This window comes from Aspergillus tubingensis (assembly GCF_013340325.1).
Source record: "Aspergillus tubingensis WU-2223L DNA, scaffold_4, whole genome shotgun sequence".
Taxonomy (NCBI): Eukaryota; Fungi; Ascomycota; class Eurotiomycetes; order Eurotiales; family Aspergillaceae; genus Aspergillus; species Aspergillus tubingensis.
Window position 1 is genome coordinate 757,597 of NW_023336278.1, and position 26,486 is coordinate 784,082.

The following is a 26,486-nucleotide window of genomic DNA, read 5'->3' on the forward strand; positions in this document are numbered from 1 at the left end:
CTACAGATGACAAAGGAGAGATATAATAGATATCAATATCTATAGATTAGGTAGATTGTGAGATGCTGAGCTGAGCCGATTAGCCGATCTGCAGACACTCGGGCTACGTATGCATGTCTGCACTGCAGCCAAGAGACCGAGATGGATTCGGCTTAATTAAGAACGGCGAGGGTGTGGTTCTCGGGAAAGGCCCAGATTGCATCAGCACTTGATATGGATCTCGGGATTCAACGTAGTAGGGGGTATTATTGCGCTTGAGGTCGCCGATGTGTTTAGTCGGTGTACACTGTACAGGGGGGTTTATCGATCACGATCACCGGATCGGGATCTGTGGATGTTGAATGCGTCGGGAGCGGTGGTGGTGGCTGTGATGGTTCATTCCGAGGGCTGTTTGTGAAGATAGGGGTGACTGGTGTGGATTTATTTCTGTACTCTGGGATTGAGTTTGTTTGGGGCAGGTGATAGGCATAGCTTGATTAGATTCTGGAGGGATGGAATGTGTCTTCGGCTTTAGAGTGGGTAGGTTAAGAAGTATAGGAACAACCACTGGACATCAAGGTAAGATCCAAATATCTCTCAAATCACAATCAGTAAGATCATCTGAATAGTGCGGTATGTAAGTTTGATGTCGACCCCAATATCCACTAGAGAAAGGGTAGATACTAGACAGTGCACAACCAATGTCAAGCACCATGTCCATCCCATCACTTCTCCCCAGATTGAAATAAATATAGCAAAGGCAAAATTCTCCGAACAATTAACAAATCAATCAACCCCAAATAATATTCAATTCCAAATAAATCCTCACCACAAAATCAATGTACACCCACTCATTGCCTCATCCCATCGATCTACTCGACCACTGATGGACTGAACCATGGTTCTGTGAAGATAGTCAGCGACCGGGTCGGGGACCAAGCCAGCTAAAATCTGCACTAACCAACGAATCCCCGGCATTTCCATCCTTCCATTCCCCTTCGATCGTCTTGTTCCCCTGCACATCCTCTCCCCGACCGTCCGAAGGAACCGCTGGTCCACGAGGGTGATATCTGCAGCTAGGATTAGAATTTAATATACCATCCCTGCATTAATGATGACCTGATATAGACAATGAATGTATATGTTTATATAGCCATGTGTTGCAATCCGCAACACCAAAGCATTTCAGAAATTCTCAATGAGAGGATGAAAAAGTGAATGGTTGAGACTCACTCACTCGGGGACTCCCGCCCAAATCGGCCCTTCAGGTTTCTGGTTCTGGTTTCGGGGACCAGTTCGGTCACAGTATGTGATTGGAATGTGTGGTCCCCGAACTGCCACTCACTCGCTCGGCCTCTTTGTTCACTTCAAAATCGGTGAAGGAAGTCGCCGTTACAATTGCCTTGTCCCGTACATTTCGCATTGTGATGTTGCTGGACTGGGATCCTTTCTAATGGCTCGATTTTCGCCTTTGTCTTGTTTATTGCTTGTATGATGAAGGTATTTTTCATCTTCGATCACCTACTCCTACTATTCTCTGTATAGCCACAATATGTTCACGCCAGTGCATACCACGTTCGGGGCGTTGATGCTCTTCCAGGGCTCTACGGGATTGCTGTTGCACAATGGGGCGGTTTTTGGCATATCCTCGCTCCTGTCGGGAGCTCTTTTGAATCCGACGAGGGATAATGTGGCTCTCATTGCTGGTCTGGCGTCGAGTGTTGTCCCCGTCGCTCTCTTCTTGCCGTCCGCCATTCCATCATATCCCACTGCACCAAGTTCTTGGGGGTCGTGGCTCTTGACCGTGGGCCATGGGTTTTTGCTGGGATGGGGTACAAAGGTAAATGAAGCTGAGTTCCCTTTCGAGAAAAGACAGCTGTAGGTGCTGATGGTATTATGGGATAGAATGGTCGAGGTTGCACGTCCGGCCACATGCTCTGTGGTATTTCTCGATTGTCGCCACGCTCATTCATTGCTACCGCTGTCTTTTTCACCACCGCCCTACTCACAGCCAATTTCTTCGCTGGCGGCTCCAACATCCCTCCGTGTGCCGGTGGAACACCCTGCTACATGCCCGTCTATCCATCGACTGCGGAGCTCGCCGTCATGCTCACCACCACATTGGTTACATTCGTAATGAACTTTGTCGTCGTTCCCCGTACCCTCGAGAGATCCGAACGCTCAAGGACTATATTTTCGTATCTGGCGGGTCTGGAATTTGGCGTAGGCCTGCTGTTCTCTGGAATGGCTGACCCAGCCAAGGTCCTGCGGTTCTTTGCCTTCCTGTCTGACCCATCGCGATTCGATCCATCACTGGCACTCATAATCCTCTTCGGAATCGGCCCGTCACTGATAACCTTCTTGTCGACCAAACCAGGGAAACAGACCGATAACAAGGCGGAACGGTCCACACCCACTCTGGCGGGACAATGGAGACTTCCCACTGCGACTGTAGCAGATATTGACTGGAGATTTGTGGCAGGCGGGGTCGCTTTCGGCCTCGCTTGGGGACTACGTGGAGTATGCCCAGGTCCAGCCATCCTGCGCAGTGTGCTCCAGCCGGTTTGGGGGCTTGCAGAGATGACTGGTTTTATGCTAGGGAATTTGATGTGATTTGCTTTCTCGTTGCTGCGAAAGAGTGGTGGTGCTGTACCAAAAGCCGTTCTGGAAGGGCCATGCGCGGCGGGATGGCCGAGTGTTTCCATTCATGAGCTATGCAAGCAATCAGGCATCAGCACAGCTCATAAATATATCGCGCAAAAAATGTACATAGAGCATCGAGGGCCGCAATGGCCAGTAGAAATGTAAATATATTCAGACAATGCTTACAGTTCAGTCTTGACATCGTAGCCAGTGCGCTTGTTCTTTCCTTGGGCACCTTCTCGAGATTCCTGCTCAGATCCCGGCATGAAGCCCTCCAGCTCCATCCACTCTGCCGCAAATGCGGTAACCAACAAGCTCCAGTCCTCTACTGTCGCCAGGTCCAAATGTTCGCCATCGTCTTCAATGCGATGCCAGACTGGCGGGAACCCATGGGGACCCGCATCGATTACATGGAGGATCTCTACTCCGCGTCTCATGAAGGGGATATGGTCATCCTGGATACCGGAATAGTAAGGAATCTCGTGCTCGCTTTTGGAGGCATGGGTGAACCACAGCCGCTGCCGATCGGGATCATTGCCGGCGGACTTGAACTGGTTGAGCCGTCGCAGACGGCGCTCAAGTGCAGCTAATTTCTTGTAGGCCCAGTGTGTAGTAGGGAAGAATGACTGGATGGTTGGATCTTTCGAACCTAGCAGATCCAGGAGGACAAAGAGGGATATCGAAGCGAGAGGAGTCTTATAGATGGACATGGCTGGGTGGACATCTGAATCCCATTGTTCGGCGAGCGAGCGAGCACCGTAGAGGGAATCGGTGTCGGTCCAATACTTGAAGGCCTCCTCACCGTCCAAGAAAAGCACTTGAATGCCCGTCTGCTCATCCAACGGGTTTGTTTCGCCCTGTGCCTGCATGGCCTCCCACTTCTTTGTCAGGGCTGCATCGATGCTCCTCATAGCATGCATAATCATGGCACAAGGCGCTGCACTGTCAATGGCTCCAATGAATCCTTCCGGTTCGTATTTGCTGTCGTAATGGGCGACCAAAGTAAGTCGCCCAACGTCGCCGGGGGCCGCCCACGGGGGGTCACGGGATGCGATCAAGTTCACAAACGGCACATCTTTTCCATTCGACACAGGTGTCTTTGATGTCGAGTTCTGAAAGTCAATTTTCCAGTCAGGGAGCGAGTTCCGGAAGAAGTCGACGAAGTGATTCAGCACGGCTGTCGATCCGGAGGTCCCAGACACACGAGGCCTCAGGATCGGGGACAAGATGGCGCCAGTATGAATATCAAAATCATCGTTCGGGCGGGGAAGGGATTCTAGTGTCTGATCCGAGACGGCCTGGTATGCGTTGCCTGGAGCGATTAGGAAGAGGACGGTGATGTAGATGGAGAGCAAGGGGGCCAGAAGGCCACGATAAGCTGAATACATCGGAATAGCGGAGCGACTGGGGTCAGCGCCTCTTCATCGCAAAGGATATGGATAGCGTCTAAACAGCCTCCAATGCAGGAGGATGGTGACGATGCCGACGAGTAAAGCCAGGGGGTGGTTTGTTGAGGAAGCGATGGTGATTGGGGAAGGTTCAAGTCTATTCCAATCTATTGTCGGGCCCGTCAATCGAACCTCCGACCGCCAAGCCGGATCACGTTGCGGAGCTTCTCCAATTTCCCAGAAAAAAGTCACCCGGCCATCCTTTCGCACTGAAGTCAGTCTTCACATCGTGTCCGTTCGACTCTTCTTACCTGCCCACTGGCGCGAATATACAGCTGGAAGCTCATCGCGAACCCATAAGGACACCCCGCCAAACCACCCAATGCGTCCTGTCATCCTGCTGAGCGCGCAATTGCGCTCCGCACTTCCCCGGAGCGTGCGGAGAGACCTCAACAGCAAGCTATTTGCTCGATTTAAGACAACCCAGAACCCTATTCCTCCGCCGAAGCCTAGTGCTCCTTTTATCAAGCGAAAGGAGCCTGTTGCTCCTCGGAACCCACAGGCCTCGCCTACCAAACATGCTAAATTGACGTTTCGCAAAGGTATAGCTCCCCCGCTAAGTTGCCAGGATAAGGAGACAATCGTGCTGATTCGATATTTGTAGGGCCACCGGAGAAGGTCGTGGTGTATTATAGCGGAAAAGGGAGGACAGCTGTGGTAGGAACATTGAAGCTCGTTTCTCTCTTAATATTTGGAGTTTCCAGTTTCCTTCTTGCTCCAGCATTCGCATCATCGGATGAGCATCCATGGTACCTCGCCCCTGCAAGTAAGTATGCACGGTCGCCTGTCCGATATACTCCTGCTGACCCTTGGATAGTTGCAATTGGCGGTACTCTTCCGATGATCTTCATCCTCTATACCACGGCCCCGTTTGTCGTCTATGTGCACGTTGCCATTCCCGCCTTTGCCCGCCGCTCTCGCGAGACAATGATTGAATATGTGAAGAACCTGCCGCCCACGGCCACCTTGTACATGACTACCATTCGTTCAAGTTCGTTGCCTCAGCAGACAGAGGTCAGACTGGGTGACTTGGTTCTCAACAAGTCTTTTCTCCGGCCTGTGACCTTTACCAATTCAAAGCCCGCGCCCTCTCCTTGGTGGGCAGGCAAAACCCCTCAACACTTTTACACGGATGTGAGGGCCCAGCGCTCGACCGAGTCTCCAAACTACTTTCCTACCTTGTGGGATGACGTGTTCAAGAAAATCCAGAACAATGGCTTGAAGAAACAGAACTGAGAGATTCACTGAACATGTTCGATACCAACCAGCGGAGTAGGAACTTTGACGGTACACGATCGCTGTCAATGGCCCAAGTCTGTGTTTTCGCTGTTTGCTTCGGTAGCCAGCAAAGCGGGTTGCCTTCAGCTCATTCACAGCTCTGTAACTCAGGTCTATCTCTGCTCTTGCACAATTTGATTCGGTGGCAACACAGTTCTTTCCTTGCCAAGGACTTTACCTGTTCATCATCTACACGCAGCCAACTCTCAACTCTGATCTCACTATTTCCCTTACTTCTTCTTTACCATTCCTAACTTCACCCTAAGTCGCTCCTACCATCACATTCAATCCTCCACTACTTCCCGCACATCATCATGTCTGCACTAAAGCTCAACCAACCCGATACTCTTCTGGGGCTGAGTATGGCCGAAGCGCGGATGATCATTCTTGGTGTGCTGAGTTCCGATAAATCTGGCAAAGTATGTACCCTGATCTTCTAGCTATGGAGAAACTTCTGACAACTACTGCAGGTTGACTTTGACAAGATGGCCGTCAAGGGAGGCTACAAGAACGCTCAATCTGCCAGTACTCTCTATCACAAGGCCAAGCGTAGGCTTTTCGATATCCATAATAACCCGGCCGATCAAGAAGCTGGTACCTCTATCAGTCCTGCAAAGGAATCCGCTTCCACCACTGCTACTCCCAAGAAAACGCCCGCAAAGCGTGGCAAAGACAAGGCTGTCGCCGATGATGACAACACTGGTGCTATCGAGACTACTCCAACTCCTTCCAAGGGGAAGCGTCAGAAGACGGCAGCGACCCCGAAGACCCCGAAGACCCCTCGCTCTGTGCCGAAGGCTGTGAAGACAGAGGCTCCGTAGGTAATTTTAATCCCTTGCGCCTGTTCATGTTGCTGATTGTATTACTCCTTAATAGAAAATCTGGAGGTGCCACTACTCCCACTCCGGCCGAAGGCAAAGTCGCCGTGAAGAAGGAAGAAGACGATATGGAGCTCGAAAACAGTACCATCAAGGAGGAGTCGAAGTCTTCTGATGACGAGGAACTTATGAGTACCAGCCAGATGAGTGCAGAGTTTTCTGGCATGGGACAGCGCCCAGATACTCCCAGGTAAATGGGTCTGACTTGGAGAGTCTGATAGCGTGGTCTTGTCCTTCTCTTCACACCGAGTGCTCTGTGGAAAAATTGCACAGCAGTTTATTATCAGTTTCTTATGGGGAAATCGTGACATGGATGGAAAGAAAGGAAGTAATAAACGTTTTCCCTTGGTCTGATATGGTTGGCGCGATGGGTTGTCTATTACTCCTAGTGGTTACGGCGCTTTGCAGTTCTACTGTTTTCCCTGAACTTTGGATGGAGCTGTATTCCACGTCTCAGAATGACTTCATATATAAAGCACGCTAGATCGTAGTCCTTGTAGTCTTTCCAAACATATTTTCACTAAAACATCCGCATTTATTGGACAATACTTTCGGCTTTCAAGTCTTATTTAACTTTGTGTTCCTGAGTAAGGGAGAAGAAACCATGCAAGAGTTATTGCTCATCCCCCTTCTGCATTCCAGTAGAACTGCATACAGTAAAGGGACGACGAGGTCATAGGACTATTGTGGAGAAAATATGTCAGATCAGTTCACAATCAATGTCGTGAAGAATGCTGGGCCAAAGTCAATTGGGTATAAATATCCCCTCTCTTTTTCATACCCCAGCTCCTTCTCATCTTCAGGGTCAAGATTTCAAGTTGATTAAGAAAAAAAAAGAGCCTTCAAACTCCCAAAACCCGTCCCTTTACATAAATCGGTCCATTCACAAGCTATACCTACGACCTTCACAGAAAATGAAATCCACCCTTGCAATCGCTACTACCCTCCTGGCTACCCTCGCCAGTCAAGCGGCAGCCAGCTTCCGAATCGGCTACCAAGGAAGTGACAATCACGCCCTCCCAGAAATAGACGAAAGGGGCGACTTGCAAACTATTGTCTTCCTCAACTTTTATGGAGACCCCGACCTTGAACTCTGGGAGTACGAGACCCCCGAGGATTCAGATGGCAAAGTCTTGATCCGTAACGAGCAGGAAGGAACATACATCCTCTGCAGTGCGTATTGGAGCGAGTGTTACGCTGCAGAACAGGGGACTTTATTCCATCAACCAACTCAGCTCGCGGAGATCGGTGGTAGAACCTACTACCAAATTCTAGCAGACGGCAGCGATGTTGACTCCCCAGAACAGCAAACATTCGCTCTTCAGGGCGGTAATACCTTGACACTCGCTTCCCCAGACATTAGTAATAGCCAGCAATTTCTTTCGATTGAGGAGGTGGATGAATAGATAGACTAGGTTGGGGGAGGTTAGATGTGTGGCATTCACCTTATGTCTCGATTTGTTCCATCGGTTCAACTGTCTATGTACAAGTGAATGAATGAATGCCTGGGGATGGTTGGTAGCAGAGTAATGGGGATAACTTCCACTTTTGTTTTCGTCCTTATTGTGTTATATTCCAGGCCCCACTAGTCTACCTCTTCCGGTCCATACTTATAGTTTGTCGGAAGAGAAAAAAAGAAAAAAAAAACAGCACCTTCCTCTTAGAGTTGTACTGATGTTCCTTGTGCCATCTCAAACGCTTCTAATTGCACCCTAGTTTATATGAAGAGTAAACTTAAAATCTGCATATCCGAACAATCTGGAAAAGCGGTATGATACGACTTATACACAACCGTCATTGCTCACCACTTAATTCTCATCATGCTATCTCACCATCTCAGGGCGATATTATTACACTTTTTACTACACCTGAAATAATCCCGCCTGGCCATCTAGTTTCGATATCCCCTCAGAAGCTCATGACTAAAGACCTAGCAATGGGATTTTGAGGCCTTGTCACTGCCTGGCGAGCTGTCGGGCGTCTACCTGTACGAAGCAGACTCTAAGACGCCTCATTGACTGGGGAAGTATATGGGGCATTATATACCCGCCTCCGCGCCGGGAAGAGAAAGGAAGCATGGCCGACAGCAGATCTTCTATGGTGGCACGGCGTTGAACACTGGGCGGTGGGTTCGAGAAGGAGGATGGGCGGCTGTGTCAGGAATGCTTGATTGTCATTCCCTTATGGGAGTGGACCAGATATCATATACATACTAGAATTAGATTGGAGGTCTAGAAGATCGAAAGTTATCGCAGCCATCGCACTAACATAATGTATAGAACCAACTGACACGACTATTTCCCCCATGTCAAACCCCCAGCCAACAACCGGGTAGATCCACGAACTCACACGAGGAACCAAAAAAAGAATAAAAAATAGAAATAAAAATACACAGCCCTTGAAACTCCAACTAAACCCACTGCATTGAAATCTCCTGCAATTCATTTTGGTTGTCCAACACACCAACGCGGAGATAATCTCCGCCTTCGAGGACCCACATGTTTCCCCCATCAATATCTTCAATAGTAGCGAAAAGATGATAGTAGGTTACTCCGTCAATCTTATTTGTCTGGATTGATTGAAAGAAGGTTCCTTCGTCCTCGGTAAGACTGCAGCTAGTCGACTGCCCGCTGCAGCTAATATAAGATCCCAAGAAAACATTGCGAATCAAGAATCCTTGATTGGTGTTAGTGGATTCCCACTGATCCAGGGTGGGGAGGCCGTATATGTTGCTGCTGCTGCTGCTGAAGGCTATGGTATCGTTGGCGTTCTCCGCCTCGAATTTCGGGAGGGCGTACTCGGTTCCACCGCGATAGCCGATGCGGAAGTTGGGTGCGGCTTGGCTGGTAAAAGCGAGGAGGAGGGTGGTGGTGGCGGAGAGGATGTGTTTCATTTTGATTGTATGGATGGGCGTAGACTCCAGCGACGCGGTAAGCTTTAAGGTTATGGTTGCTCTAACCTTGTGCCTGAGCTTAAGTAGTGGATGATTGATAGGTGCGAAGGAAGGAAGGAGTAGAGATGATGGGATATATACTCAATAGGGTTGGAGCAACATTATTGTAACATTTTGAGGCGAGCTGAAATAAAACACCCATTCGTGTCTTAGAATCATTGACTCTTCACTTGGTATGTAGTATCTCGTACCTACTATCTACTATCTACTAGTAGTGTTCTGGCATGCAGATTGCATGCCTTGAGCCTTATTAAGCAAGACAAGCCCTAGGAGATAAAGTTTGGGTTCGGGTAATTCTCCGCGGAATGCAACAGGGGCAAAGTTTGGAAATGCTACGGTTCGACGGGCTACAGCTACAAATTCAGTTACCCGAGCTGGGATGCGAGGGACTGTGAGACAATTATGTGAGTGGAACAAAGTGGAGTCAACGGAGCTCACGGATGGTGTTCCTTGTGGAATATCTTCTGAACGTCATACCGTCACAGAAGTTGTCCCTTCGATCCCCTTTCGGTATAATCGTCATGGACTTAGAGATTCCGAGGTAGATATGTTCTCAGAGCTATCCTGACTCGTATTTTATGCAAAATGCTACACTGAATGTAGGTAGGCTGATGGATGATTGCATCCTGAGGCGGTTATATGGGAAACGAGTAGGTAATGAATACGACCTAGGTTACGTTTCGCAAACTGCCACCATGACCACCACAATGATTGTTTCTACTTTCAGTGATATGATAGAAAGTAACAGGATGATCAACAGGAGAAGTGAGACAGAACTCAGTATTCATTTGAATTTTCTTCTTCCATCTCCCACAGAAAAGGATCGTTTCTTGTGATTACCTAGCTATTTTCTCCTCATCAAGTCTATAGCTAGCCTAGCATATGTTCAGTGCTTACTCGATTGCTATGGCTTCTATACAGGAATCTCACTTCTCTCAAAATGTAAGCTTAATTCAGCCTGGTCTTGGCATGTAGAATACCACGTGGCTTATCATATAAAGACCCCAGGCCTAATAAATCATTTGATTATGCTTCTTATCCCTGTTCGTGGCGTGGCATGACCTCTTTTTGGCACTTGTTGGACATATCATCTGTTTAGGATGCGAGAGTTTTTCTATTTTGGGAGTGAAGAGGCCTGGCACATATCTAATAGTAGATGAATTTGGTCCCTTGGATTATTGGTATGATATTTTCAAATATCACGCCACTGGACCTCAAGTATTGCTGTACATTGTTGATAGTTTATCGAGTACTTAGTCGATATATAAATCTTAACTGGTATAGATAAAGTGACGTCTACTAAGAACGGTTCTATAGTGTTTATGAAGATATACTATTAAATCTGTATCAACAGGACTCCTTATCCTGGTTCACCCCTGATACTCCTTGTTCAGTCCCCACTCAACAGCAGCAATCTGCAAAGCAAGGACGGGAGAGAACTGGCGCGACCAGGAAAAGCTGCCCGTCATGTACCAGAACCCTGGCATTCCAGTCGGTCTCCAAACCTATAAGCAGAAATTGTTAGTCATCTGGCGATTGGAAGAAGATGCGGGATAGTAGCGAACTTACACCGAACCGTTCCTGACTCCTATCCAAGCTACAGATCACGCCCGGCACCTTGTCCAGAATCTCCCTAGGCACGATGCGCTCGATCAACTTGTCCGTGCGTTCGAAACCCGTCGCAAGGATAACAACATCAGACTCGATCTGGGTACCATCGGCGAGGGTAATTCCTTCAGAGTAGTATTCCCGGACGCCTTCCTGACATCTCTGCACCTTGATCCGACCATCGAGAATCATCCCGCATGCGCCCTGATCAATATAGAAATGACCCGCCTTAATCAGCTGATGGTCAACGAGACTGTCGCCCTGGTCCCCTCTCTTGACCGCTAATCCGGCCTTTTCCAGCCCGTCCAACATGTCCTTATCCAACATGGACATCATCTGCGACGCACCAACACTGAGAGTCCGAACAACGGCCGTGGGGAACGAGTTACCCAGAAGGTCCGCATCGTCAGTGCTCAAGCCCGGCGTATCCCACAGCTTCACTTGGAGCTCCTCCACGGACTTGAGAGAGGCCACGAAGAGAGGACTGCGCTGCACTATCGTGACCGATTTTGCTCCGTGACTGGCAAAGTCCTGGGCGACGTCGTGTGCGCTTGTTCCGGCACCGATGATGGTAATCTTCTTGTTCTGTACGTCGGGCATCAAGCTCGCGGATTGGTGCGCGGATGTGTGAAAGATTTGGCCATTGAATGTGTCCTCACCGGGGAAGGAGGGCTTGATCGGGATATCGCTGAGAAGGCCCGTCGCGAGAACGAGGTGCTTGGTGGTGACGCTCTGTACGCCTCCCTCGTTGGATTGGAGGTCGACCGAGTATCGCTTGGTCGACGGATTGTACTGAATGTTGGTTGCTAGCGTGCCATGCTTGACGTTAAGACCCAGAAGATCTCCGTAGTGCTCCATCCATTTGACAATGTGCTCCTGGTCGAGGTAGCGCGGCCAAGTGGCGGGGTATTTCAAGAACGGAAAGTGGTCCATGTAGCTCGGGGTGTGTGATTTGATTGACGTGTACCTCGCACGCCATGAGTCTCCGGGGCGGGCTGTTTTATCGACGACCAAATACTTGAGGCCGAAGTTTTGTAGGTGAGCGGCCAGAGCAAGGCCCGATTGACCTGCTCCCACGACCAAGACTTGCAGGTCACTGTCCTCGTTGGTCGATTGAGGTTCAGATCCACTAGACTGTACCTCGGCCGCCTTCGCCCTCTCTGCCTCCAGCTCGTCTTGTCCATTCAGACGCTCAAGCACAGTAAATACCGTCCACGCCTTCCACTCGTCCGGCCCCACGTTCGCTAGGCGAAGAACACCCCTACCCTTGCCAGCCTTGGTTGTGAACCCAAACCCAGCCTGGATGAAGCGCATACCACCTAGGTCAGCCAGGTGCGGTTGCAATGCGCCAGGCTGATCAAGCTTCGGGTCTGAAAATCCACTGGTGGAGCTGGCGAGGTAGCTGGAGATGGCCTGGGAGCCATTATGACATGCAATGTCCCATGAGAAGGAAACGAAATCGCGCCACCAAGATTCCTTCTCCAGGAAGTGGGCTTGGATAGCATCTGGCTGACCCGTAGAGAGGCTCTTTGAGAAAGAGGCGAGCCAATCGTCGGTGATCTTGGCTGCATTAAGCTGTTCTGCGTCAATGGAGGGGTGCAGGCTAAGGTTGGGAAGAGCCGCTAGCGGCGGAAATTCATCGGAGATTGATCCCATGATAAATGGCAGTTATTGAGAGGGTTATAAGAGAATTGAACGAGGAAATTTTTGTGTTGCTGGAAACCACGTTGGTGGATAGCCCTTATATAACTAAAAGCTGACAGCTGCGTGCCGGATGAACCCGACAAAGTGCTTAGGCCGACAGGTGTTTAGCAACTGTCCGTTGGAATACAAGGCTGCTGTAGTGGAGCTGAAGCAGCCACTGCGCCTGGTTGCGATCGGGATCCTCATCCCAGCCTCAACATCCTTTGTTCGTATCCGAGCTAAATTAGTTGTATCATACTACTCCACCTGTTTTGTATGGTCAAGCATTTACATCGAATGCTGAGATGGACCCTATTCGTTGAAAAAATCGCGTCCCACGTTCAACAAGTACATACTGTGGTTTTATCCATGTCAAGCTTATTAGTGGTGTGTGGCCTACGCTGTCTGGACTGATATTCTAGACTTTTACCAGTTTTCTTGATTCTGGCGGTAGGGTACACAGCCCTGCGGGGAGATATAAGCATCTTCCTAAGTGCGGGAGTACAGCCAGATCTTTAGCAATTGAAGGCATCCCGCTGATCCTACTTGTTAGTTTTCAATATTTATTTGAAAAGAAAATAAAGTGCTTCAAACCGTCATAGAAGTAATTTCTGTGACTTCTCACAAGTAAGGGCAGGATAGCTAATGAATAGCAGGGTACTCAATGTTCTCTTTCACATACAAAAATACAAGACGGGGGAAACCCGAACATCTTTACCCAAGCAGGCAGGGCTAGTGCTGTGACACTAAACAGGCGGCTACCAATGGCTCTATGAAAGGGCCAAGTCCCCCATACAGACCCCACTGGGGCCGTCCCACGTACGATCCACCTACTAGAACCTAACGGTTTAGCCGCGCCTATCTATTCGTGCCGTCGTATCATCCTTCCCCGTGCTGGCACATTGTCATTCGCTACGTGGTTAAGTTCAGCCTGGCTAAGCACTGCCTGTACGACCAAACCTTTGTTCTTTGACCACGCTACTGGCAGCGAGACAGCTGAGCCTCACCAATGAGATGTAAATGGCGCAGATGTGATGTGCGCGGGGTAGAGCCATGTGTCTGACATGCATAATGAATTCTGATAGTAAATGTCCTGTGGGGACATCCATTGTCAATGTAGCCAAAATCAGGTGATGCCTCGCCACTGCTGCTTACGTGGGCTCGACCAACAGATAACCTGATATCTGTCAGGTCCTATGTCTATGATTGAAGCAATCCCTGTTCTTTGTCTTCAAATACTGGGGCAATCGAAGTTGCCATGTTCAAGCACCAGTTTCCTGCTGTGGGAGGGAGAAAAAGAATCAGCCCCTGTTCTTCCACTTAAGCGCAGGCAGGTCTATCCCTTCCCCGAATTATCTCTGCCGCCCGCTCTGCAACGGCATACACCGTCGACATGGGGTTCGCTGCTGTCACAGTAGGGAACACACTAGCATCGACAACTCGCAAGTTACCAGTCCCATGAACCCGCAACTCGGTATCCACGACACCTCCCTTCTCCCGCGGGGCCATGATGGCCGTCCCACAGAAATGATGCGCCGCCACGACCGATGCCCTCAACGTCTCCTCTACGACACCCGGGTCCTTGAGACTCAGGGCTAGGGCCCGGTGCGGAGCCTAGAATCCCACTTAATTGGGAGCAGGTTGGGAGGGAGTGAAGAGTCTTGAAGTGCGCTGCCATGAGTTTGATGTCAAGGGGGTGCGATAAATAGTCAGGGTCGATGATGGGCTTGTCAGTAGGCTGGGAGGAAGAGAGGTGGACGGAGCCGCGGGAGAGGGGGTAAGAGGGGATTAAGCCGAGGACGGCCATGGAGTTTGGCAGCGTGCTGAGAAAGAAGCAGGCTGTGGGCTCGGATGGGCTGGCGAGGAGGTTGTTGAGGGGGAAATGGGGAGGGTGACGCGAGAGGAGGTCGGCTTCAGCACCTGAGCGGACGAAAGAGATGGCTTGAATACCTGGGGTTGGGGAGGCGGTATCCGGCAAGGGTTGGATGGGAACGGGAAGAACAACCATAAGGTGGTTGTTTAAATTTTCTCCAACGGAGGGGTTGTCAATGATGCAGGGGATGTTGTGCATGGAGAGCCGGGATGCAGAGCCTATGCCAGAGAGTTCGAGGAGTTTGGGGGTGTTGAAGGCGCCCGCGGCGAGGATTACTTCTTTGGTGGCAGTGATGGGAGAGGGATCATTGTGGAGGAGGACCCCGGTAGCGGTGACGGTGGTGGTTGTCGTGTCGAAAAGGATGCGCTCGACCGTGGTGTTGGTGAGGATATGTAGGTTTGGGCGTGAGGCCGCATACTGAGTGCTGGAGCTCCGGACGCCTGTGGTGGTGATGGTAGCCGTGTAGGGGCGGGTGCCAGTGGTCGTGGTCGGGATCAGGGTATCACTGAAGGCGTAGCCCTTGTCCGCGAAGGTCTTGTTCCAGGCGTGGATGAGCGAGTGATTCCTGGGTTCGGCCAGTGCTGGATAGGTAACTTCGATGGGACCAGTTGCGGTGGATGCAGCAGCGCCCGGACCATTGCCAGGGGCAGCTCCGGGGCATATATGGAAGCTACGGTGAAAGTACGGGGCCAACGACTGCCAGGACCAGCCGGGGTTCCCCAGCGCCTCCCAGGCGTCGATGCCCGCCGGGGCGGGCGGCACAAACGCCAGCCCGTTGATGGCGGATGTACCGCCCAGCAGGCGGCCCGCAGCGTAGTCTTGGTCGCGGTTATTCAAACCGGGCTGGCGCGCAGCAGTTAGCATCCGATAACTCACAGACAGGAATGAGTTTGATAGACATTAAATAACACACACCTGCGGTACCGTTTTGAATTTCCAGTCCACTTCCGACCCGCTCAGAGTGGGCCACGCCGCGGGGTTCTGGACGCGCTCGTCCGAGCTGCGGTCCGGTCCCGCCTCCAGCACGAGCACATTGACGTTGGGGTCTTCCGACAGGCGGTTGGCCACCACCAGGCCGGCCGTGCCGCCGCCGATGATAACGTAGTCAGCGGTCGGGTAGGTCATGTTGCTCCTAATAACGCATGTGCTGTGAAGCAGAAAGTCAAGGCGGGGGAGGGTCGTGTCTGTCGATTGATCCTATAAGCGGTAAACAGTGTAGGAATGCGTGTTGCTTAATTACTAGCTATCAGCACATACCATCGAACAGGATTATTCTTGGGCCTAGTGGAGGATGAATTTGGACAATTTAAGCTACCCACAACTACGTAGTTGCCGTGGGGTCTAGCGACAGAGCCGGAAGTGGCTATGCCGCGGACCATGCATTAAGTGCGGCCGGGTACGTGGGGTTTGGCTACGGGTACTTACTACGATGTATCTAGACTTCCAACGTCAGCTTAGGGTTGAAGGCCCCATCGCTTAGGCATCCGTCAGATTTTCGGCCCTCACTAGGCTCCACACAATGCAGCACCAAACCGGAGCGATTTCGACGCCGGGGGCCAAAGTTGGACTGCAATCGCAGCCTCATCCACCAGTAACCTAACCCAGTGGAACGTGCGGTCTGTTGACTAGCAGGGTTCAGCCCAAGGGCTGTTTGGCCTAGGAAATGGAAACGTCTCGTCACAAAGGATACCGATGAATTCATTGGCTTGATGTACCCTAATGATCAATTAATACCCCCGAATACTCGCATGGCATTAACAGGGAACTGGTCTCGCGATTGAGAACTTCTATATATTTCGTGAAATCAAACAGCATCCGGTCCTAAGCTGTTCACACGCGACAAAGCCTTCCATCTGTCTGTCCTGCCCACTCTTCGCTTCCCACAGACTTCAAAGCGTAAAAGGTGTGGTTCGGGTCGTACTTGTTCTTGATAGAGGTCAGCTTAGCATAGTTATCACCGTAGAATGTTGACTGCCAATTAGGCTGGTTAAAGTCAGCCTCGTTCAGGTAAGCACCGCTGCCAGGAGTTAGATTCTCAAGGAGAGGGAGAAGTGTTTCCGTCATGAGTTTCTGGTTCTCGACATCATGGGTATAGTTGTAATAATCGAAGGCACTATAGATAGGTAAACGGTTTGACAGAGCTTCATATGCCTGATTAGGACGGAGAAGGACTTACGTGCCGAGGACAATGCGAATCAGCGCATCGCGCCATGCGGGATTGACAGAGTTGTCGGGTATAGTCGACCGTGAAGCATTGAAAGAGACCCCTGCAACGACTGCCCCGTAGTCGGTGATGGTACGAAAGGAATCAACGAGTGGGTGAAGATCGTTATCTACGGTGCTCCGCGGGATCAGACGGCCGCCGATTTGAAACTCGGTCACGGCCATCCAGGGGCTGAATCGCGTGTAGCATTCGTAAAAGCTGGAACAACTGGCAATGCTGTAAGCTGTACTAGTTAGTAGTAACTCTTAATTGATACGATCAAAAACGTACTATAGGTCATGTTGCTGCTGCTCAGAAGGTCCAGGGTGGGCTGCATCAGCGTCTGCAACTGCTCCTTGGTGCCGCCAGGAAGCGTGGACGGCATGCTCTTGAAGACCGCGTTAGTGACTTCCCAAACGGCAGCACCACCTAAATCGGCCAGTCTAGCTGTATCCTGGATGTAGGTTGCGGCAACTTCCCAGAACATATCCTCAGTCACTCTGTCGTTGGTGAAGGTCAAGTTTGCGATGGCGGCCGGAATGTCACTATAAAGCTTGCTGGTCATGGACAGGGCAACGGCATAGGTACCCCCGCCGCCACCACTCATCGCCCAGTATAGATCAGAGTTATTGAAAGGGGTAGCAATCAAGTGATCCCCCGCAGCGGTGATTACCTCCCACTCCAGAACCTGGTCTGCAGCCAGGCCATACATGGACATCAGCTGGCCGTGGCCTCCGCCTTGAGAATACCCACCAGCATAGCCTACTGTCTGGCAGTTGCCGCCAACGAGGGTGTATCCCTGCTCGTGGGCCGCATTCAAGGCGTCCAAAATCTGCACACCCGCGCCGACCTTGATGGCGGGCCCGGAGTAGCCTGTCGACTGGTATTCGACAATTTCAATCTCTTTCAGATGATGAGTCCAAAGGGCAAGGGCACCAGCCCCAGTGGACCTGCCAAGATAATCGTGGCCAGTATTGCGGACAACAAGGCGGATATTATGCTTGGTAGCAAACTCGATGGTTGCCTGATAATCCTGCGCGCTGCTGGCATTCACGGCATACCGGACCAGGGGCTGGATGGTGCAGGGTGTGTCGGGCAAGTATGGATCGCAGGAGAAATTGGCAAACCACGGCGCCATTGGGGAGTAACTGGTCTCATAGTGGGTTCTGGTTTCGTTCCACACTGCCAGCAGCTCTTCACAAGCCGCCGCATCGTATGGCAAGAATGTACTGTTGTAGTGGCATACACTCGCAGCAGGGACTGTGGCGATGAGCCTTCCCCCCAGGGTAGCGTTGAAAGTGTCCCAGTCCTGCGTAGAAGGCCAGCACGCATCTCCGGGAAAGCAGCGACACGACGAGCCGGTTGAAGCTACGGCAATGGGTAGCAATGAAACAAGGGCGAAAGACAGTTTGCCGGCCATTCCGGAGGAAGCACAACACTTGAATGATGCACAGCGAAGTGACCATTGGCTTGCACTTGAACTTGCCTCAGATGCTACCATTTATTTGACTATGGCTGTCCTGTCAGTTGCATGTTCGCCAAGGTCCTTCATTTTGTATACTTTGCATAGTTAAAGGGAGGCGCTAACGGCTTACCGCCACACCCGCCTGGCTGCCTCCACATCCGTACCATCCGCTTCCGCTGATACCTCATGACGTGTTGAGGGCTCACATCACAAGCACGTGACCGGAGAGACCATCTCATAAATGATGAGTGAGTATTGATGCCAGAAACTGTGTTTGCTTTGTTGCCGTCTTCTGTATTAGATTTACGGTATGTGGGATTGCTGATGGGGACGCATGCACTTGTCAGACAAACCTTGGGGGTCTGGCGGCTCCTGTCTCGTCAGACCAGTCGTTGAGCTGGTGTGCCCTACTAGTACTACTAAGGGTATACCTCTACTAAATCTGGAGTCTTGCCACGGGCTACGCTTTATCAAGATTGACTTTCTAGGAGTTTCCTATTGCTTATTTCGTTGTATTCAATGATCGCCTATGTGTAGCTATCTGTAGGTGACCGGGACTTATTATGGATACTCCTTTAGAATCAATCACAGAATGAGTTGGATTCATTCCCAACTGTTCTACACAACCTTAGCTCTATTATTGACAATAGTGATCTAACTCGATTACGATTCGAAACTAATCTGACATACTCTACCGGATATACTTTAAATGAACAGGTGAACAAAGTAGAGAAATTCACCTGTTCACTGAACTACAATCAGCTCTTGACAGTAAACACATACTATTCAGTGGATCCCTCAGATTCCGATCCCTCAAAGTCCTCACTGCTCGCACCAAACTGACGGCAGATGTGGCAGATCCGATATTTCCTGCACCCCGAACCACATTCAATGCCTCTGTCACCTCGATTGAGACCAAGCGTACAGACATCGCAGGGCTGTTTCGACCGATTCGACTCATAATGAAGAAATGAACGGATTTCTTCTATCGGACTAAGCTCCCCCAGTTGCATGCCGTAGCCGACGATGACTTCTCGCAAAGCATCATTTCCAGTCGAGCGCATCCACCACGACAGACTGCGACCAAAGCGGTCCCGGGGCTCCTGTGTTAGCGGATGGTTCTCAAGGCTCTTCCGGATGACATTCTCCCGTCCGTGTTGAACTGCTACAACTAGGGGAGTGATACCAAATTTATCAGGACGATGCACGGCGCAGCCCCGGGATCTAAGTTCTTCGAACATGTCTTCATGGCCAGCGACTGCCGCGTGGAAGAGCGCCGACCGACCTTGTTGATCAACGTCATCCAATCCAAAACCTGGAGTGTGCAGTAACTGGGTGAACACGCCTTGGTGACCCTTAATGACTGCCCAGGAAAGTGCGTTTCGTCCGTAGCGGCCATCAACCCCCTGAAGGGAAATGCCCTGCTCTATCAACATTGTGACCATGTCCGCTTTGCCCTGGAACGCGGCCCAACACAGAAGAGGCATACGGAGGACGCCTTGCTCGACATTGCTGCCCGGATAGCGTAACAATATCTTCACCATTTCCGGAGTACCCTGATAGATAGCCATTCCCGTTATGGTGGTCCCTTCCAAGAAAAGATTACACTTAGATTTTTGCAGGAGTAAGTCGGGCTTGCGTTGCAGGAAAAGCTCGATGATATGTGGCCGGAACGTGTTATCAACTTTTATTCCACATTCCCACCAATCGTGTTGAGCCATTAATACCATCTCCAAAGGTGTCATGTTTTGTACGCCCGGCTCATCAACTTTCGCATTGTGGTCCATAAATAATTTCACCATTTCCAGGTTGCCTTGTATTGCGGCGCAGGCTAGGGGTGACAATCCATCACGAGTACTGACATTGACGTCAGCTCCATTCTCCAGCAACATGGCTGCATCCTCAAAGCAACAGTTGAGTGCAGCGCTATGCAAAGCAGTAGGGCCATATAATCCTAATCCGGCCTCCACGTCCGCTCCTCCTTCGATGAGACGCCTCATGATTTTCCGCCGCGCCTCAGCTTCCCGCGAATTTTTGGGCTTTGTCTTAACGAGTGTATATAGCGGCGTGAACCCACGGTCATCCATCGGGTTGACGTTGGGTTTGTACTTTTCGAGCAACAGGTTGACTGCCGCCACTTGGTAGGTCCGGGCTGCGAGAGCAAGCGGCGTATGTCCATCAGCATTGACCGCTTCGATATTGGCCTGATGCTTCAACAAAAGCTCTAATGCCTCCAGGTTCTCGTCGTAGGCGGCCCAATGCAGCGGGACGCACCTGCCACCATCTGCATCTGTCTCGTTCACGTCCTCGCCGTTCTCCAACAACATGCGAACTATCTCCGCGTTACCACCCTCTGCAGCACAGCAAAGTGGCGTGCGTCCACCAATAGTCCTTTTAGCTTTCCACTGGTCCCGTTTGGAGGCAAAAATGCTGTTGAGGGCGTTCTTGTACTCTGAAGCAATTATAAGAGTCTCCGCATAGCTACTGCTACCATCCATGACTCTAATCCTCCGTCGTTTGGCCAGAAGATCAGACACGGTGTCCTCTTCCCCTAACAGACAGACCATTGCCAGGGCGAGCCGACTTTCACTATCTTCGGCATCGTTCTTCCACCTGCCATTCTCATGCCGAACGGTGAGCTGATTCACCTTGGCCAACAGGGTCGAAACTGGATTTGGCGACGACATAATGAGGCGATCAACGGATGGCAATAAATGCGTAGTAAACGGATGTTTTGATGCCTTGCTTTTGGAAGTTCAGTCTGATAATGATGGTGTTCTTGAGGTGTGCTTTGATTGATCTATATAGCTTTGCTCGATACGCAAGGGATTGAAACGGTTAGGCAACGGCTCCCTGGTGCCTGCCCTGTGATACGTCAACTGCACCATACCCCATTCTCATGCATAGATTATAGAAGATGTGGTTACCTGGCGGCCGAGAGCACTTGTTGCCTGGACCTGGCCATCATTATCGGTTGCTGAGCATCCTTCCAGAGCCTCACCGTCGATTATATGCTGCATGTAGCATACTACCTGAGACAGGTATTTATGAGCTTTCTACATGGCTACCGTTCAACTCTGTGAATTCTATCAATCCCTTGATCAGACGAGTATATGTCCTGGCCATTTGGAGCTTTTTTTTTTTTTTTTTTTTGTTTTTGGTTCAAGTGAGGAGTCGAGATATTGTCATAATCGGGGCACCGTCAATATCAATGATCACCTTGCCAATGTCTCTATTCTCACAAATACAGGTACGCCCTGCATACCTTTCGGGATCATCGGCCACAGGCTTAATTTGACCCAACTCAACCAATTAGATATACACGCAACGTAAGTCCCACCCATATTCATCGCAATTGTTAATTTTTAAATGTCATCCTATCCAACTAACAGCTTTACCAATTTCTAATATTATAAATGGTCTAATATCGAAAGGGATATCAAAGTATAGATTCGCTCTTATGCTAATCTTAAAGACGAATAGCTACTGAATCTGGCTGGTCCCATTCCACCTTTATGTGCATAAACGTAAAATAGTCCTACCTGCTGGCTGATTTATATAGTTTCTCCCGCAGAAATGAACTGAGGGCTATTAAACTACGAGCTATGCACGTCGAATCCTTCCTAGATCAGGCTACACCGGAAAGCACTAATATATAAGCAATAATTCAACTCAACTATAAACCATCCGCTACTCCACATTGATCCTCCGCACACAATAGCTATCCCGATAACTTCAAAAGTATCCAGCGAGACCACAAACAACTGTGTATGACCTGCGCAGCAGATCCACACCCCCTCCCCAAGAGCATCTTCTTAAACCGCAATAGCAGCATCAACAAGAGGGGCCGCCTCCTCACGCTTGGAGCCCTTGGGGGCCTGATCGGCAAAGTCCTTCACACCGGTGTCGATGGCGTCAGAGATACCGCCAGCGATGGAGCCAGCCAGGCTCTGGAGGTTCTCCGGGACCTTGGAGACAATAGTGTCGGACAGCTTCTTGGCGGCAGCCTTCTGCTGGGTCAGGTCGTTGTAGGTCTGCGCGCCCTTGCCGGCCTTGACGATGAGACTCTTCTTGCCGTCGAGCTTGTTGATGACGGCGGTGATCTTATCCTTGAGATCGTTGACGGGGCCGGGGAGTCCCAGCGCGTCGCCGCTGCTAAGGGCGGCCGTGCTGCTGACCTTGGTGTTGCCGTTGTTGATGGCCGTCACCAGAGTGTCGGAGGCTTGCTGCACCTTGGCCACGTCGCCACCGTTGTAAGCTCGGATGGCAGATCCCAGGGCGTCGACCTTGGTGCCGATGCTGGAGAGGACGCCGGTGACGGTGGGGAGGTCGCGCTCCTGAACCGCGGTGGGCGCAGCGAGGGAGCCGGCGGCGAGGCCGAGGGTGAGGATGGAGACGATGGAGAGCTTCATGATGGTGGTTGAAATGATGGGATTGGGATTGTTTTGGGGTCAATTGAAGGATTGGTGAGTTGGTTTTTCTAATTGCTGCTGATGATGATAGAGATGATTGAAGGACAATTGAGCGACCTTTATATAGCTCTCTGGCTATGTCCTCGTGGAGTGGGCTAAATCCCAAATGGGCAAAAGAACGACACCACGATGATACTCTGCGTGCAAAACCTGAATAGTAGGTCGACTCCCAGCAAATGACGATGTGCAAACCCCTAAATTGTCAGTGATTTACAGGGACTGGATCACGAACGGTTAGAAGATGGCTGAATTTCCGGGGAAGTTGAAGCAGAGACCCAAAAAGCGGGTGTTTTGTGAAGCGTTTCCGTTTGCTTAGTCGAACTCTAAATGTTAATACAGAACCCTGTCCCACGGGGGTGTTCAGGAGGATCATACACTATGTCGATCTTTATTTATAATTTAACCTTTTGCTTCAACTTACTACTGCCCGCGGTCCTGAATTTTCGGTTCGCACATCATCGCGGGAGTTTAATTTGCGGAGCTCGGGATCAACCGCCAAGTTATGAGCCAACCAACCAGGTCGAATGGTTTCATGATGTGGAGTTTGCGATTCTACACTCAATTTGATCCGTGGGAGTTTGGGTTTGTTGGGAGCTTTGACCAACACCAATTATGAGATTGTTACATCCTGCTCCTAGCGGCTTCGTCGCAAGTCAGGGCGATTGCGGGATGAGGTTTAATCCAATCACCACCAGGCGGCCTTTCTGGAGGACATGAATGTTGTAACCGCCGATCAGGACTCGGGATTGTATCAGAGTGTGTTCAACAGGCTCGTGCTACACTGGCACGTTACGCCTCATACAATGCTGAGCCACGGGGCGGAGACATTGGAGAAAGGAAGCTGGAAAGAGGATGAGATGAGCGGTATTGCAAGTCAGGGTACAGAGGAAGGGTAGCAGTCTTATTAGGTCTGGTCGGGCTGATGGTTATATTTACAATTGCTGGGCTTGTTCGACATGATTCCTTGTATCCTTCCTTAATGGAGAGCTGGGACTTTATTCGCCTTCTGCTCGACAATGGGAGATTCTAGATACTTTGTATATTGTTTGTGATTGCATTTACGAATGGAGCAAAGTATGTTGTATGTACGTTGTTTTTTCTGGCATTCGAGAAATCTACATGTGAAAAATGAAAATTTCCACTACATTTTCGCTTGCTAAGATGGATCAACCATGTACAGTAAACAGTATAACTGCTCCTTGGCGGAATCCATCAGGTTGTTAGTGTTACAGAATCCCAAGACAATATATAGTTGGATGTGTTAAGCAGTGGCGTTTACTTCAAGTAGCTACTACTGCTTTATCAGAAGAAGTATCATACTTTCTCGAATATATACCATTTTCTGCTCCCACAGTACAGTCTGGCATTCTCAATATGCCTCATTATTCATACCCTAGGGCTTAATATCGGAAGTTCAATCAAAAATGCAATTTGGGGATTATTCCCTTTTCTTTTCTTTTTTTCTTTTTTTTTCCTAGGTCGCAGCTAGCTACATCATCATAAATAACATGATACGCTACGGGAGTTGGTGTATAGTGCAGAAAACCAGTTCGCCTCCCGAAAATGTCCAAACGCATGCTCCCTGGACGAGACCCGTACCAAGTTCAATCAAAGTAGCGCATATCACTAAGGCACACAGATACACAGATTCATTCAAGTGACGATATGGATCCTTGTCCGACTTTCGGGTTCATGATTGATTGGCGCCCTTCGAAGGCCGCTGCGGTCATATTTGGGGCGACGAGTATCGTGCTGGTGACGGCTCCTGTGGGCCGTTATCTAGATCCCAACTTGGGGGACAGCGGTTTAGCGGCGGCCTTGCCAATGGGCGTGCAAGTCTGGGATCACGAGTTTCCTCCATGTCCAACGAAGGTTGTTGTGCTTTTGGTTCCTCCGGACAGGTATCTGCGAAACGTACGCGTTCCTTGGGCCTACCCTCCTTGCCAACCCGGTTTTTGTTGCCCTTTTCCACCTCTTTATCTTGCTTGTGTTTTAAATTGGCAAGATCCAATTTCAACCTTCTATTCTCTTTTCGGAGTGCCTCTATCTTCTCAATCGCATCACGGGATACGTCGTTACGCTCCTTCTGCAGTTTCGCACACTCCAACAAAGCGGATACCCGATCCTCTTGGGCGCGAAGACAATCTTCCTGCAATTTCTTGACCAGTTGCTTCAACATTTCGATTTCATCGGAAAAACGCGCAATTGAACCGCTGGCTGCGAGCGAAGCTCGAAGCTCCGCGAGATCGCTTCGAAGCACATTAAGGTGATATGGAGTGAAATCGAATACTTCCTGTGGACGTCGTTGAGGGCTTTCTGTGAAGGATCGAGCCCCTGCCAATTGTAGCACAGAGAACGTTGGTTCACAGGTTAGCTCACCAGGAGATTCAGCTAGGACGGTTGGGATCATGGTGACTGAGTTGCTCCTGTCTGCACGCTCTGGTTCAAATGCCATGTCAAGTTCGGGAGCGGCGCACATAGCCAGACGCAGATTCTCAGATATAATCTTGAAACGTGCATCAACAGCCTCAATATCCTCGCCCATGATATAATATGGATAAAGTGCTATCAGATGAGGTATTTGTTATTAGAACTGATACAACTTTCGAGAGAGAGGAAGGTTGTGAGGAAGAAGTGAGGAGCTTCACAGGAGAATCTGCTCGTCAAAGCCTTTTCTTGACAGTAGATGTGAATATCGCCCTGGTGATAGATCGATTAGTCGTTCATTTGTACGTGTGAAGGGTTCCTAGCACCGGCGGGTCAGCTATAAGTATCAGTCATGTAGTTTGCTTTCTTCCTCTTCATCGTCACTCTTTCTGCACAACAGATCTTGACTATTAGACCTGTTGGTATCCCAGGTGAGTGACAAAAGCAAGCCCCTGTTATCATAGAAGCACCATACTTATCATATATTCAGCTCATCACAAGACTTTGGCCTGGATTCATCCAATCATCTCTTGGAAAGAACATCTGCGGACCAACAGTTCGAAGTCCTGCAGCCTCCATCGTAATTGTTAAATTCGCGCATTTTACCTACATAATCGCCATTGAACCAACGCGATGCCCAACAACACGAACAGACGCCCTATCCAAGGGGCTCATGTAGATGGACATGAATCGTCCGATACCATTGAGACATCCAGCAGTGTCACTGTTGGCCTGATGGAGCGAGAGATAAGGGACCAGATCATGGCCCTTGGGAGGAACACGACTACTGAATTTGAAGAGCAGCTCTTCATCGAACCCTACACTGCTATAGAAGCGCAAGAGGAAGAAATTGGAGGAGAAACCGATTCGAATACGGCTCCTGTAGATGAAGTTCAGCGCCGTCACGGTTCGGTTATCGACCTGACCTCTATTCCCGCCCCTCTCGAAAAGGCTCTAGCGAAGATCAGATCGACAGGAATGCCAGGGGGCAAAGTTCTCCGCTGGCCGGTGACTCTGGACCAATGGCGAAACGACGACTTTGTCGCCGATGCTGTTGAGGACCTGGAATTCTTTTTGGAAGTTTTCAAGTTACGCCTCGAAACCCTTCGCAAGGGAGCAGTTAAGAAAGATCCTAAGCTTCGAGCAGCTTTATGGCGTGCCGAGATAAACGCTCTGGATTCTCCTCTTTTGAAGAGGCCTCGGCGTGAATGAATACTTGTTCTAATGCCGCTACCTTCGATTTGTTCTCTTATCGAAGGTTATTACCCCATTTGTACTGTCGCTCGAGTATCTGTGTCTCGATTTGGCTCAACTACGCCTGCTTTCTGCTTTTGTCCATCTGTTTTGGTTTCCTTCATGAGTCAAGAGACATAATTTTCAATTCTTTCGGTGTTCAATATCAGTAGGGGAACATGACAGCACACGACGATAATACAATATATGAATCGCTGTCAATGGGTTAGGGCGGGCTGTCGTCTGAAAGACTCTGGGGCCATATTTTCGAATGATACGGCTCTTGAGGAAGATGCCAGACATACTATACCTTTTAAATAAGCACTGGTGAAGGTAGTAATAT

At 50.0% G+C, this 26,486-nt stretch overlaps 14 protein-coding genes across 14 annotated transcripts; 5 read left to right on the plus strand and 9 right to left on the minus strand.

Annotated features, from left to right (window-relative positions):
* Positions 1–838: 838 nt before the first annotated feature.
* AtWU_02803 (uncharacterized protein) lies at positions 839–1,402 on the minus strand (the record flags this gene model as incomplete). The annotated part of the gene is made up of 4 exons (XM_035497916.1): positions 839–883; positions 941–1,049; positions 1,213–1,241; positions 1,325–1,402. The coding sequence occupies 4 exons, from the start codon at positions 1,400–1,402 to the stop codon at positions 839–841; spliced, it is 261 nt and encodes an 86-aa protein (XP_035353809.1).
* Positions 1,403–1,531: 129 nt separating this feature from the next.
* Positions 1,532–2,592, plus strand: AtWU_02804 (YeeE/YedE family protein; the record flags this gene model as incomplete). The annotated part of the gene is made up of 2 exons (XM_035497917.1): positions 1,532–1,819; positions 1,885–2,592. 2 exons carry the CDS (start codon positions 1,532–1,534, stop codon positions 2,590–2,592), a joined length of 996 nt encoding a protein of 331 aa, XP_035353810.1.
* A 212-nt stretch (positions 2,593–2,804) lies between these two features.
* On the minus strand, positions 2,805–4,010 carry AtWU_02805 (glutaminyl-peptide cyclotransferase family protein; the record flags this gene model as incomplete). The annotated part of the gene is made up of 1 exon (XM_035497918.1): positions 2,805–4,010. One exon carries the CDS (start codon positions 4,008–4,010, stop codon positions 2,805–2,807), a length of 1,206 nt encoding a protein of 401 aa, XP_035353811.1.
* Positions 4,011–4,392: 382 nt separating this feature from the next.
* Positions 4,393–5,306, plus strand: AtWU_02806 (uncharacterized protein; the record flags this gene model as incomplete). Its single annotated transcript, XM_035497919.1, has 3 exons — positions 4,393–4,612; positions 4,675–4,836; positions 4,888–5,306. The coding sequence occupies 3 exons, from the start codon at positions 4,393–4,395 to the stop codon at positions 5,304–5,306; spliced, it is 801 nt and encodes a 266-aa protein (XP_035353812.1).
* Positions 5,307–5,662: 356 nt separating this feature from the next.
* Positions 5,663–6,420, plus strand: AtWU_02807 (putative histone h1.3.; the record flags this gene model as incomplete). Its single annotated transcript, XM_035497920.1, has 3 exons — positions 5,663–5,767; positions 5,819–6,165; positions 6,225–6,420. The coding sequence occupies 3 exons, from the start codon at positions 5,663–5,665 to the stop codon at positions 6,418–6,420; spliced, it is 648 nt and encodes a 215-aa protein (XP_035353813.1).
* A 720-nt stretch (positions 6,421–7,140) lies between these two features.
* On the plus strand, positions 7,141–7,632 carry AtWU_02808 (uncharacterized protein; the record flags this gene model as incomplete). The annotated part of the gene is made up of 1 exon (XM_035497921.1): positions 7,141–7,632. One exon carries the CDS (start codon positions 7,141–7,143, stop codon positions 7,630–7,632), a length of 492 nt encoding a protein of 163 aa, XP_035353814.1.
* Positions 7,633–8,636: 1,004 nt separating this feature from the next.
* AtWU_02809 (similar to An04g02920) lies at positions 8,637–9,119 on the minus strand (the record flags this gene model as incomplete). Its single annotated transcript, XM_035497922.1, has 1 exon — positions 8,637–9,119. The coding sequence occupies one exon, from the start codon at positions 9,117–9,119 to the stop codon at positions 8,637–8,639; it is 483 nt and encodes a 160-aa protein (XP_035353815.1).
* A 1,430-nt stretch (positions 9,120–10,549) lies between these two features.
* AtWU_02810 (flavin-containing monooxygenase) lies at positions 10,550–12,443 on the minus strand (the record flags this gene model as incomplete). The annotated part of the gene is made up of 2 exons (XM_035497923.1): positions 10,550–10,684; positions 10,749–12,443. 2 exons carry the CDS (start codon positions 12,441–12,443, stop codon positions 10,550–10,552), a joined length of 1,830 nt encoding a protein of 609 aa, XP_035353816.1.
* Positions 12,444–13,917: 1,474 nt separating this feature from the next.
* Positions 13,918–15,468, minus strand: AtWU_02811 (GMC family oxidoreductase; the record flags this gene model as incomplete). The annotated part of the gene is made up of 2 exons (XM_035497924.1): positions 13,918–15,186; positions 15,259–15,468. The coding sequence occupies 2 exons, from the start codon at positions 15,466–15,468 to the stop codon at positions 13,918–13,920; spliced, it is 1,479 nt and encodes a 492-aa protein (XP_035353817.1).
* A 705-nt stretch (positions 15,469–16,173) lies between these two features.
* Positions 16,174–17,966, minus strand: AtWU_02812 (FAD-dependent oxidoreductase; the record flags this gene model as incomplete). Its single annotated transcript, XM_035497925.1, has 3 exons — positions 16,174–16,456; positions 16,520–16,790; positions 16,838–17,966. 3 exons carry the CDS (start codon positions 17,964–17,966, stop codon positions 16,174–16,176), a joined length of 1,683 nt encoding a protein of 560 aa, XP_035353818.1.
* An 827-nt stretch (positions 17,967–18,793) lies between these two features.
* On the minus strand, positions 18,794–20,698 carry AtWU_02813 (ankyrin repeat domain-containing protein; the record flags this gene model as incomplete). The annotated part of the gene is made up of 1 exon (XM_035497926.1): positions 18,794–20,698. The coding sequence occupies one exon, from the start codon at positions 20,696–20,698 to the stop codon at positions 18,794–18,796; it is 1,905 nt and encodes a 634-aa protein (XP_035353819.1).
* Positions 20,699–21,826: 1,128 nt separating this feature from the next.
* On the minus strand, positions 21,827–22,423 carry AtWU_02814 (cell wall mannoprotein 1 family protein; the record flags this gene model as incomplete). Its single annotated transcript, XM_035497927.1, has 1 exon — positions 21,827–22,423. The coding sequence occupies one exon, from the start codon at positions 22,421–22,423 to the stop codon at positions 21,827–21,829; it is 597 nt and encodes a 198-aa protein (XP_035353820.1).
* A 1,786-nt stretch (positions 22,424–24,209) lies between these two features.
* AtWU_02815 (glycosyl hydrolase 1 family protein) lies at positions 24,210–25,028 on the minus strand (the record flags this gene model as incomplete). The annotated part of the gene is made up of 2 exons (XM_035497928.1): positions 24,210–24,799; positions 24,863–25,028. 2 exons carry the CDS (start codon positions 25,026–25,028, stop codon positions 24,210–24,212), a joined length of 756 nt encoding a protein of 251 aa, XP_035353821.1.
* A 515-nt stretch (positions 25,029–25,543) lies between these two features.
* On the plus strand, positions 25,544–26,122 carry AtWU_02816 (glycosyl hydrolase 1 family protein; the record flags this gene model as incomplete). Its single annotated transcript, XM_035497929.1, has 1 exon — positions 25,544–26,122. One exon carries the CDS (start codon positions 25,544–25,546, stop codon positions 26,120–26,122), a length of 579 nt encoding a protein of 192 aa, XP_035353822.1.
* Between the last annotated feature and the right edge of the window lie 364 nt (positions 26,123–26,486).